Source organism: Chinchilla lanigera, unplaced genomic scaffold, assembly GCF_000276665.1.
Source record: "Chinchilla lanigera isolate Chin_1 unplaced genomic scaffold, ChiLan1.0 scaffold00012, whole genome shotgun sequence".
In the NCBI taxonomy this organism is placed as follows: Eukaryota; Metazoa; Chordata; class Mammalia; order Rodentia; family Chinchillidae; genus Chinchilla; species Chinchilla lanigera.
The window spans coordinates 9,610,857-9,622,707 of record NW_004955413.1 but is presented as its reverse complement, the minus strand read 5'-3'; the positions used below and the strand labels follow the sequence as shown (position 1 = coordinate 9,622,707).

Sequence of the window (11,851 nt, the reverse complement as noted above, 5' to 3'; positions counted from 1 at the left end):
GCTCCTGTCCCCCCGATCGCGCCCCCAAACCCACAGTTCCCCCGTTCTTCCCTGCCTGGGTCCCCCAGCGCTGATCAGCCGGGGAGGCGACTGGGGAGACTTGGCGAAGCCAGGATGAGGGCAGGGGCGTCCCCCGAAAGCGGCTGTGGCCCTTGGACCCCGCTGCGCGCGGCCGTGGCCGTCCTCGGCCGCCGGCGAGCCGGAAAGGCTTTCGAAATGCGCGGGGCTGCGGATCATTGGAGCCCGGGCTAGGGGTGGGAGCGGGCTGCTGCCCTGGAGGGTCCGCGCACCGGGAGAGGGTCTCCAGCCTCGCTCAAATCCCGTCACCGCTCAGGAGGCGGCGAGGTACTGGTGTAAGGAGGAAAGGAGCCTTTCGCTGCTCTCTTAGTCCGGAGGAGCGATGATAAATCAGGGAGGAAAGTTTCAGAGAAACCGCCCAGCTCCGTTGCGCGGGCAAAGGCGCGGCCGCTTTCCGCGGCCTGCGGGCGCCCAGAGCGCGGGAACTGTGCGCGGCGACCCGGGCAGTGCGGGAACTGCAAGCTGAAGGGGTCAGCGGGGTTTGCTGGCCTTCTCGTCCAGACGCGCCAGCCAACGCGACCCGCAACTGCCGCGGCGGACCGGCGGGCGCGGGGCCGCAGGAAAGTTTGGCGGAGACGACGCTGGTGCACTGGCCCGGCTGGTGGGCAGCGAGTGGCTGGCGTCGGCGGCTGCATACCCCCAAAAGAGATGCTAACGGTGGGCCACGCAGTCCGGGTCGGGGTGGGGACAGGACAGTCTTTACCGAAGGATGGTTTGTGGGAGTCTTGACACAGATGTGCACAGGGCGGAGGACAGGGTGACTTGGGGGCTGCGTCCCTGCGAACGTGCCTGGCGCAGCGGGCACCCACTAGCTTCCCGGCCCAGCTTTCCTAAAACGCAATCTCTAAAAACTCGCATTAAAGAGACCTCTTTCTGAAAGGAAAATGAGGAACATAACGCAGTTAAAAGGATGTTTTTCCCCTCTGTTAGGGACGCTTTCTGAAGTACTTTTTATTCAGAGGAACCTTAATTTTATTTCATTATTTCCTAACCTTCCACTCCTTTCTCCCCATTTTGAATTTTTTCTTCCTCTCTCAGTCTTTTCCTGAAAAACACCCTTGGATGCGTGTTTCACACAGTCACAAAAACACCTTTGGTCTTTAATTAAAATAATACCTACTTGAAGGAGGTGGGCCAGCCACCAGTAAAGGACCTATTTTTCCCTTCTCGGCAGCAGGAATCAATTCTGCTTTAGAAAAAAAGAAAACTTTCGGGTCAAAAATTCCGAAACTGTTTTATTTAGGGCCCGGGTTGAGGTACAATGATGTAAATAATAGTGTTTGAGTGAAACAATTTTACCTAAATTCAGATTTTTACAATTTGCCCATTTGTGGATTCCTGTAATTTACTTTACACCTTAACCACCTTTTTTTTTGAGAATGTGAAGTAAGATTTTAGTAAATCTGACTTTAAACTGATTTGTCTTAGAATTTTTTAAGTAAAATCATTTACCTCTACTGCGTGGATCTAGGGACCCCAGGCCCCTCAGATTTGGTATTTTGATTAGTTAGTTTGGGGATGTGTAGATTATAGCCAGGATATTTAGAAGCTGAGGAATTTGTGTATGAGGACCAGTGTCAGTTGACAAATGCTTAAGTTTATATGGAATGCACACCAATTTCTTAAGGACCCATGCAATTTAATATTTTGGGCAAGATTGGTAGATTAGGTGGACTAAACAACTGCTTTTAATTCCTTACACTTTGAATGTGTAAGTAACAGAATTTAGAGAAGTCATGATGTTACTTTCATTTTCAATCCTGTAATGTGTGATCAGTCCACACTTAGGTAAGGATTTTTGGTTCTGACACATCTCTTACCCTAAGAGATGAGTATTTTAAATAATGAGGATTTTTACAGTATTTTTATATGAAAAAATGGCTTTTCCATTTCCCACTCCTAAAGTTTTGTCCACCCATGCAGAACTAAGTGGAAAACAGTAACCATTAACCACATTCATACCCACACAAAGCATCATCTGAGTGGGCCTGAATTATCTAGGTATTTGTCATTTTACATTTGTGTAAATATGACAAGGCCACGATGAACACCTTGAGCTTAGTGAAATACATCACAGTTCCACTTAATTAATAGCTATGGAAGTTTTCTTTATTGATTGCTTGATGTGTAACAATAATTGGCATTTTTTTCACACATTACAAAACATTATACTTGGCTCAGTATGCAACTTTTAAGCATAGCCATATTATTTAACAAAGGAGGAAGAAGACCTATTCTACCCAATACAGCATTTACAAATGCACAAAACATGCCACTTTGGCTTGTATATTGTCTAAATTAAAAAAAATCTTTTTAACATAAATAAGTTAGTATAATTTTTCAGTGTCTTTACAGAGTTATGTACACAGGTACAATTCAAATGCGTTTGCCTCATACACGTACACAGGCAATGAAGAAATACTGTTTAAAGATGTAGTATCCATTTCACTTACTCTCCCAGTGTGCCTTTCTCTATATGCACCTTCCTTTAAAAACACCACTTTACTATGGGCAAATTAACAAATAAAATGAGGTTTTAAATTCAAAATTATTTCATTATTGTGTGTGTGTGTGTGTGTGTGTCTGTCTGTGCGGTTACTTAGATCTTTAAAATATCCAGGAATTTAGAATTATTTTGACTGTGTGTACACAACCCAAGTGAAAAGAAAACACATTTTCTCAACAAATATAAAAGTTACACCCCAGCATACACCCCAGGTTTTTGCCCAGAATTACCTGGAGTGATTATCAACAGCTGAAAATTAACTGGTAAATTCCAATTTTTAGGGAAAGCAAAGAGGACAGTTTTTTGATTTTTTTTTTTAAAGCCATTTGTTGCTACATAACAGAATCATCAGAACTCCCAAATGAGAATAAGTTTCATGTACAAATAAATAGCAACTATTTGTAGCCAGTGTTCAAATTTTTATGATTTTAAAAATGAAATACCAGCTCTCACTGAAAGGGACATTACATCTTTAAAGAAAACAATTCAAACCCTTCCCCAAAATTGCTTCTCTTCATGCAAGTCAAATATGTTTCTCCTTGCTATAAACTGAAGCAAATTGTACAAACACCCCCATGCCAATTCCTCAGTCCCACCCGCCCTCCCTTCCCCAATGTTTATGTGCTACATAAAAAGTAAAAACTATATACACAGGTAGTACAATGAAGCAAATAAGGAAAAACCTAATTGCACAATGCTACATCCAATGCTTTTAGAGGCAGGTCATTTAAGAGTGCCTAAAATTTTAGTGTTATTGTGTTGTTGCTTTCAGTGCTTATACAGGATGTCCATTCCATGGAGTCAGCGATATGTATTTAAATGTTTTAATGTATATCTTCCTTGCTTCATCAAGCGTCATGTATCTGATAAACAAGGAAACATATTCTTAACTCTGCAAAAGAAACAAGGAGGAATTAGGAAGAAATCACTAGAGTAATATTACTAATAAAGTATACGAATTATTTTGTTACTATCTTAGGTGGGAAATACCTGAATGCCAGACTAAATCTTTGATGATTACAGTAACCTCCATCTAATACTGTCTTAACTGAGCTTTTGCTCTCCTCTTGTATTAGAGCAGCAGTTCTTAACAAATGGGCAATATTCCTCCCACCCCACCCCGGGGGACATTTGGCAATGTCTATAGAAATTTTTGGTCGTCACAACCAGGGGAGGATTGCTACTGGCATCTAGTGGGAGAGGCCAGGGATAATGCCAAACATTCTAAAATGCACAGGACAACCTCCCACAACAAAGAATTATTCGGCCCCAAATGTCAATAGTGCAGAGGTTGAAAATCTCTAAAGAATGTGGGTAAAAGATAGTGAGAAAGAAAAAAAAAAAAAAAAAAGGAAAATTCAGAAACTGTTAAACCTAAGAGTAGCATAATTTTCTAAACCTGAAAAATACTTGGACATGTAACTTGTGAAGGCCTCTAGAAAAAAATCCTATTAATATCTAGGGTTTTCCTCCCAAATATCCTAGTGTATTATTCATATGCAATTAATACATATGAATACTATTGACTAGGTCCTTACTACTTATTTCTAGTATTCTTTGAACTGGTGATATTACTATCAAATGCCTGGCTGTGTGTCTGAATGGGGCCTGATCAAAATCTAGTAGGTATGACTGATGTAGCTCATCCGATTAGGTAGGCCACAAGTCACACAAATCAGTGAGTTGCAGACGTTAAGGATGTTCAAGAAAATTATTCATTCAATTTCCTCACTTTATATAAAGGTGTGATATACAAGTTCTATAGTACCATTCTGTATAGCTCTGAAAAATACCAGATGTATGTAGACAAGTCATATTATGACATTATGATTTAAAAACATAACAAAACTGAATCCCACCTTAATCCCTATGGCCTTTAATTTACTTTTTAATTTTTATAAACGATGATTTAAAAGTTAACATTGATATTTATTAAGATCTCTTTATATGCTGGGCTCTTAGTGTGCTTTGAAAAAAGAGATCACAATCCTTTTATGTAAGTAGTGCATTCATTCGTATATTTAGTTTGATCATTACAGATAGCCAATCTATGTAAATTTGGGGGCTGGATTATTTAAATTAGCTTTTTGAGGAGATCAGATTTTCATACCTAGAAAAATCTTCACTTGTGCTAGACTGACCCTCCATCTATCCATTTCCCCTAAAATATCCAAATCATCCAGTTACAGCACAATTAGCATACACGGGCTGACGTGTTCCTGGATTGCTTACTCTGGCAGCCAATTTAACTTCTGCTTTGCTACTTCAGTGCTATCAGAAATTGTGCAGAGACTTTAGTTATTTCTGAGCTTTCCATTTTGTATTTTTTTAATATCAAGTTTCCTTCTCTCTCCCCAAACTTACCAGAAAACTATAAAGATAAAAGAATACAGCACAACACTTTGTCACATTCCTAACCCCTTGCCTAACCAAATCTTAGCTACTTATACCTAATGTTTCCCTCTAAACTTAAGTATAATCATGTATTTGCCATTTATCCATGTATGGTGCAAAATCTGTTACTGACTTGATTAAACCCCAAGGAAATGAATTCTCATGAAGTAGGGTACCCCAGTTCTTGTTCAGATGGGGAAAGAATCTATTGTTCCCAACATGTTCTGGTGGGACTAAAGGGACTTGACCTTCCTACCACTGGAGTCTTGGTTACAAGTACTTGCCTGGGAGACTTGCTCGAGCTACGTAGTATTAAAAAAATCATCCTAGACTTAGACACTTATAAGAATTACTGTATTCTCACAGTGATTCCCAGCCTTTCCCAATGCTACTTTTGCGACCTCGAAAAATAAAACAGAACAAAACCTCTGCAAGGTGCTAATCTGCCAGGAACCAATAAGGCCCAGTACCCCGGGGTCTGAAGGCCCACAGGGCGCTTGGGTGTCACTTTCGTGCTCTTGGTGATCAACCCACCGAGCTGTTTACGTTTGACGTCTTCGGAGGCCAGGCTTCTTGGGCGTCTGCTCCACAGAAGCTGCGTTGGGGGAACCGTCTGAAACATTTTCTTCTGTTCTGTTCGCTCTTTTGTTTTGAGGAGAAGAATCTGAGGGCAATGGGAGATTTTAAAAAGAACACACACAAACAATCTTTATTAGCAAAAACAATGGTTTGACAGAAGTTGGCCCAACAGTCAGGGGATGAAAAGCCCACCACCTCCACCCACAATCCAGATCCATCATTCCCGGTGGCCTTTAAGGGAACAAAATGAGGTTGTGTCCACACAACAGAAACTGTATTCTACACCCCGCATCTCTCTCTCTTTCTCTCCCTTTCCTCTTTCTCCCTCTCTTTCTTTCTTTCTCTTTCTCCGCCCCCTCCCCCCAGCACAGTTGATAAACATCCCGAAGTTGTCACATACCTACAGCTCCCTAGCAGGGAGGAGCTGCGACGTATTTGGCTGGGGAAATTATCAGATCTTAGCCATCTCCGGCTTCTGACTTCAAAAATTGTAAACAGACAGCCAGAGAGCGATTTAAAACCTAAGGTTAACAAAGTTCGATCCCCAAAAGCTACATCAGAAGACGCCGAAAAGCAAGCTGAGGTTAAGACGCCCAAGCAGGCAAAAGCGGCGCGACAGACTGACAGACAGACATTTTATGGTTTTGAAAGGGTCATTACCGTCTGTGGCAGGTCGCTTCCTGATGCCTGCGCACTGCTCCGCTAACCCCGTCTGGCTGTCTGACGGGTCAGGCTTTGGGTCTACCAAGTGCGTGTCCTCTGAGTTTGCCTGAGACCCAATTAAAGGCACCGCCTGGCGGTTCCCGCTGACATCCTGGCTCTCCTGCGGCGGCACCTTGCCTGCGCCTTTGGGGGGCCGCGGGGGTCTGTAGTAGAACTCGGGCAAACTGCCCTTTTCCACCTCCTGCCACTCGTATTTGCCCTCCAGGGGCTTGTGATTCTGAAAATCGAAATTCCACTTGCGCTGGCTCGCCTCTTCCATGTCTCTGCAGTGCTTCTCCAAGTCCCGGGTTAACTCTTCGTGATTCACGGGGCCGAAGAGGTTTCTGCAGGCGGAGGGCTTGGGGTGCTCCGCCTGCCTGGCGTCCATCCGCTCCAAGCTGGGGCTCCCGTTCGACACTCGCACGTTTGACATCTTCCTCCCGCTCGGATCTCGACGATCGCCTCGCTCACGCTCTCAAAACAAAAACAGAACCAAAACAAAACCACAATAACCAGAAACACTGAAAAAAAAAAAATCAAAAACCGCCCCGATGCTGCCCGATCGCCTCTTCTACACCCCCGTGACTGCGCTCGGAGGCGAGGGAAGAAATACCGCCGCGTCCGTCCGCGCCCGAGCTGCAGGAGCGCGCGGGGTCCGGGCCGGAGTGCGGGGCGCCCCGGCCAGGCAGCTAGAGTCGCCGCGGATCAAGTGTACGGCGGAGCGGAGGGCGGGGAAGCGAGGGGAGGAGGAAGGAGGAGGTGGCAGAGCCAGTCCAAGTCCGGGCTGCTGCACCCCGCGGGCCCCGCGAACCCGGCCGCTCTCCAAACCTCGCTGCCGTCGCAGCCACGGCGCCGTGAGAAAGTGTGGAGAGGGGAAGGGGGAGAAGAAAACACCCCGAAAAGACGAGTCCCCCCTCTCTCTCTCTCTCTTTTTTTTTTTTTTTTTTTTTTTAAGTTGCCCAATATGGCGGTGGAAGGGAGGCTGACGAAGAAGAAAATGATTGACACGGCGAGTCTATTTAAACAGAGCCGGAGATCCATTGGTCGCGGCGCCGGGAGCCGCCCCGCGAGGCTGGCGAGCGCGCTCTTAAGGTGGCCCCGCGCGCGCCCCCGCCTCCCCAGCGCCGTCCGGAGACCGGCTGGTCGCGTGACTGCCGGAGGTGCGCGGCTGCCAGCAAACCTGCTCTGGCTGGCCTCGGAGAAATTAAAAATAAGGCAAACTAGCCAAACGGCCGGGAAGCTGAGGAGGGCCCAGGAGAGGCCCGGGGAGGGGGGGTCTGCGCTGCCTGGCACGCGGCCGCTCCTCACCGCGATATCCAGGGCCTGGACCCGAGGCTTTCCAAGGTCGCCGGCCCTGAGGCTCGATGGCCAGCTCATTTTGCACGCACTGCGGGTCCTGGACTGCGGGCGGCTGCGGGGTGGAGGCATGAGGTGGGAGCTGCACCCACCAGCTCGGCTCTCAGCAATGGCTCTCACTCTGCCCTGAGCCCCGGGAGGCCTCTGCCTAGGCGCCTTATCTGGGGGTGGGCATGGTTAGTTCGCCTTCACTCGCAAGCCTGTATTTTAGAGGGAGGCTTAGGGAAGAAGCCAGGGCAAACGTCTTTCTATAAATTAGCAGGGACTCAACAGCAGCACTTATATGTTCTGAACCCCAAGCTCTCCCTCAATAAAAATAAAAAATCTCAAAATCAAAAACTCGACTGGACTCTCAAGTCCCTTAATAAACTTTGTAGCCAGCCGTCTCAGACACATTTAGTTTCAGGGAGAAAAAAAAAAAAAAAAAGCAAGGTTACACCCCTGGCTCAGGTTCTTGCTTCCCCAGCAGAGTTAAGGGCACTGACACTGGCTGCGTGTGAGAACTCGTCTCTTTATACTTTTCAATTCTTTCCTGGGCTGTAGCCGTTTCCTCTACCTGAGTCCAGCCGCCAAATACAACAGCTCCTTCCTTCCTCCCCTTTTCTCTCCCACCGGATTCGCTGCTCCAACCCACTCAGCACAATATTCAGATGCAAGAGAACGCTTGCAGAGGGCTGCGAGCTGGTAAAGGGCGAAAATATTTCCCTATGGACCGAAGTCCAGTTTATGAAAAGATGTGCAAAACCACCACAACTGTGTCCTAATATCTAGTATGACTATTTGGACAGTTCGCTGCTCTCCTTACAGCGTCAAATTTATCTGTAGATGTGGGCTTGAGCGCCGTAATGCAAGTTAAAAACAGAATGAGCAGGACTGTCATAGCCCAGACGGAGCTTACTGGGGATTTAACTGCCTCGCCACTCACATTCCCACCGCAGATCATCTTGGTTTTGGCCCAAATTAATAGATTTTATAGGAAACTAACCTCCTGGGTGCTTTGTTTGGTTGATGTTTCATTTGTTTTGCGGTGCTGGAGATTGAACCCAGGGCCTTCACACTGAGCTACAGCCCTAGCTTTTTTTTTTTTTTAACTCCTGAGACAAGGTCTTGCTAAATCACTAGATTTCCCAGGCTGGGCTCCAATTTACGATCCTGCCTCAGCCTTCTGTTTCAGGGTTACCCAGCAGCAATGCTCTCTCATGCACCTTTGACTTTTGTTTTCTTATCCACATCTTGCCCATTTTGTGCGCTTGCCTCACCTCCTACACTCAGCATGTTACAGCTGGGAGGGCCCTTTGGGACCCTAGGGTTTAACCCTGCAGATGTTTCCTTTGTTGTCACCGCGGTCACTGCCATCTAAATGTAGCCAGCTCTCACTGGCCTTTGGTATCACCATCCACTAGCTCAACTGAAACACAGATCTTACACATACAGGGTGGTACCCAGAGACTAGCAAAGAAGGCAGGTGTCCAGAACTGGGTTCACTGTCAGGACTTCTTCCTTACTGGCAGGAAAGAGTTCACTTGAGGCCAGAACCGGAGGTTCACCTACTTGTTTTTTTCTTTTCCTTTCTTATTCTCTCTCTCTTTTTCAAGATGCAGGTCTTACTAAATTGCCTAGACCAGCCTTAAATTTCTGGGCTCTGCTTCAGGTTTCCAAGCAGCTGGCACTACAACTCCACACCTCTGCAGCCAGCTTTTTTACTTTTTTCTTTTTTCTATATTTTATTCTCCTTACCTCTCTTTAATTGATTGGACCTGGTTTGGCGAAGAGGAAACAGGGAAATTAGGGTGGGCCTTACTACTATAATACAATACATACTCCCACCCCTAACATTAGCTAATGTTCACATTTTACAATAATTGCTAGAGAGCACAGGAATTTTATTTTGCTGGTATACATACATATGCATCTTTACACAAACTACCCCAGATATGTAAATGGAGTTCTAGAGTATTTCACTTTGCCACAGAAGTGTGATTATATTCATGGTAGCATCATCTACATCAAAGGAGAAAATTAACACTTCTCTTTCACACACAAGCTGAATCTCTGAACTAATATATAGGAACACTGTTCTGTTGCTTTGTTAATCTTAAAAGTAAACGAGTCACGGTCATGCCACCTTAAGAAGTCTGGCTGGCAGCGAAAGGCTGTGCTTACACCCACCTCACTGTGATCTAAAGTGTTTTGTTTACAGTGGAGGGACCAAGAGCTCTGTAGAGCAAATACCCAGGAGGCTGGCGTCTGCTGTAGTAGCGATGGAGCGTGGAAAAAAAGAAAGGAAGAAAGAAATACTGTGGAGTCCCTGAAGGAAGAAGGAGCACGGGATCACAGTGCCATCCCTGCAAGAGCAGGCAGCTGTGAAGGAGCAAACCAGGGAGAAGAATTTCACACAAACGGTGGAAATGCAGAGCCTGGAGAGAAGAGAGTTCCACCCTGCACTGCTTAAAAATGGGTGCTACCTCCCCCAACCCCCTAGTGCTGGGTGACGTTTTTGTTGTCATTTGCACTCCTGGTGGTTTCCTACATACAGCCGAGAAGTGTCACATAGGCCACCCCAAGTTCCGGTGTCTTTCACAAGCCAAGGAGAGAGGCAAAGACCAAAACAACTTACAAGAAAACACCTGTGTGGCAGACAAGTGTCCGGAGGGGCAGTTGGGAACAGCTGTGTCAGCCGGGCTCCTAGACACTCCGCCCCCACCTCTCTCCCTCAGGAGGAAAAGATGCAACCCACAAAGTTCCTACGGAGTCGGACACTCAGCTTCCCGCAACCAGCTGCCCCTCCCACCTCAAACACACCATTTTAATCCTGTTTTGAGACTGTATTGCATCATCTTTCAATTGCATCATCTTCCTAAACTGACGTTTTTAGTGTTTGACAATTTCAGTCGTCTATTTCTGACACAAATTGTTTTAACAAAGAGTTACGGAGCACCTTCCATTAATTTGCTTATTATTTCTTTCTTTCAGCCTCTATTTACTGAGGGCCTCCTATACACCAGGCATTATTCTAAACTCTGGGGATACAGAAAAGAAAGCAAATGAGGCTTTCACTCTAGTAAGGGGAGGAGAGAGAGAGAAAATAAACAGAATAAATGAGTAAAATACTGTACATACTAATACTGAGAGGGGGAATATGTACTATGGAGAAGGAAATAAGCAGAGATGGAAAGATTGCAAGCTGGGTGTGGTGCTGCATACCGGTGATCCAACACTCTGGGAGGCTGAGGCAGGGAGATGCAAAGTTCAAACCCATCCTGGGCAATTTAAAGACTTACTGAAACCCTATCTCAAATTAAAAAATAAAAGGCACTGGGAATGTAGCTCAGTGTGAAGGACCTGGCTTCAATCTTCAGTAGTGCTAGAGAGAGAATTTGGGTCATGATGTGAATAAGGTGGTGAGGGAAGACCAACTGGAGAAGCTGGCCTTTGTACAGAGCAACAGATGTGGAGATTTTGGGGGAATGTTCCAATAAAGAGGACAACAAACACAGACTGTGAGGTGGGATCTTGCCTGATGTGTTGAAGGAAGCCCATGTAGTAAACAGAATACAGTAAGGGGAGAGTGGTAGCAGGATATCAGATAGTATAGGATCAAGTAGGCCTCTGGAGGGCTTCTTATTTATTTTTACAGTACAGGGGGTTGAACCAAGTGGCCACTGAGCTACAGCCCCAGCCTCCCTGTAGGGTTTTTTAAAAAAATAGGGATGACATTGGGATATTAGGAGGGTTTAAGCAGTGAATTGATGCGATCTTACCACATGCAAGGTGTTTCCGAGGGTATTATTCTCACAGCACAGGGAGTGAGGAGATGAATAAACCCTAATCCCTGCCTGTGGGGCATGTACACCCTAGAAAGGGAGACCACTGAGTGTAGTAAACTTAGATACGGAGCTGAGGATGGTGGTACCCACCTGTAATAGGAGTTCTCAGGAGACTGAGGGAGAAGGATTTCAAGTTCAAGGCCAGCCTCAACAATTTAGAGTCTATTTCAAAACAAAATTTTATTTTACTTTTTTTTTTTTTTGCAGTACTGGGGATCAAACTCACGACCTTCCACTTGCCAGGCAAGCGCTTATGCCTCTGAGCTATATCCCCAGCCAAAACAAAGATTTTAAAAAGGCTGTATGTAGCTCAGTAGCAGAGTACCCTGGGTTTGATCCCCAGGACCACAAACCCACACAGTACAGGTGGGGAGCAATACATGGCAGAACATGGTGCTATTTCTCTTGC

The 11,851-nt window shown here is 45.7% G+C and overlaps 1 protein-coding gene across 1 annotated transcript; it reads right to left on the bottom strand.

The window, feature by feature from the left end:
* Nucleotides 1-2,165: 2,165 nt before the first annotated feature.
* On the bottom strand, nucleotides 2,166-7,166 carry Cdkn1b (cyclin-dependent kinase inhibitor 1B (p27, Kip1)). Its single transcript, XM_005378971.2, has 3 exons — nucleotides 6,218-7,166; nucleotides 5,513-5,642; nucleotides 2,166-3,476 (listed from the first exon to the last, which is right to left on the bottom strand). The coding sequence occupies exons 1-2, from the start codon at nucleotides 6,690-6,692 to the stop codon at nucleotides 5,521-5,523; spliced, it is 597 nt and encodes a 198-aa protein (XP_005379028.1). The 5' UTR covers nucleotides 6,693-7,166; the 3' UTR covers nucleotides 2,166-3,476; nucleotides 5,513-5,520.
* Between the last annotated feature and the right edge of the window lie 4,685 nt (nucleotides 7,167-11,851).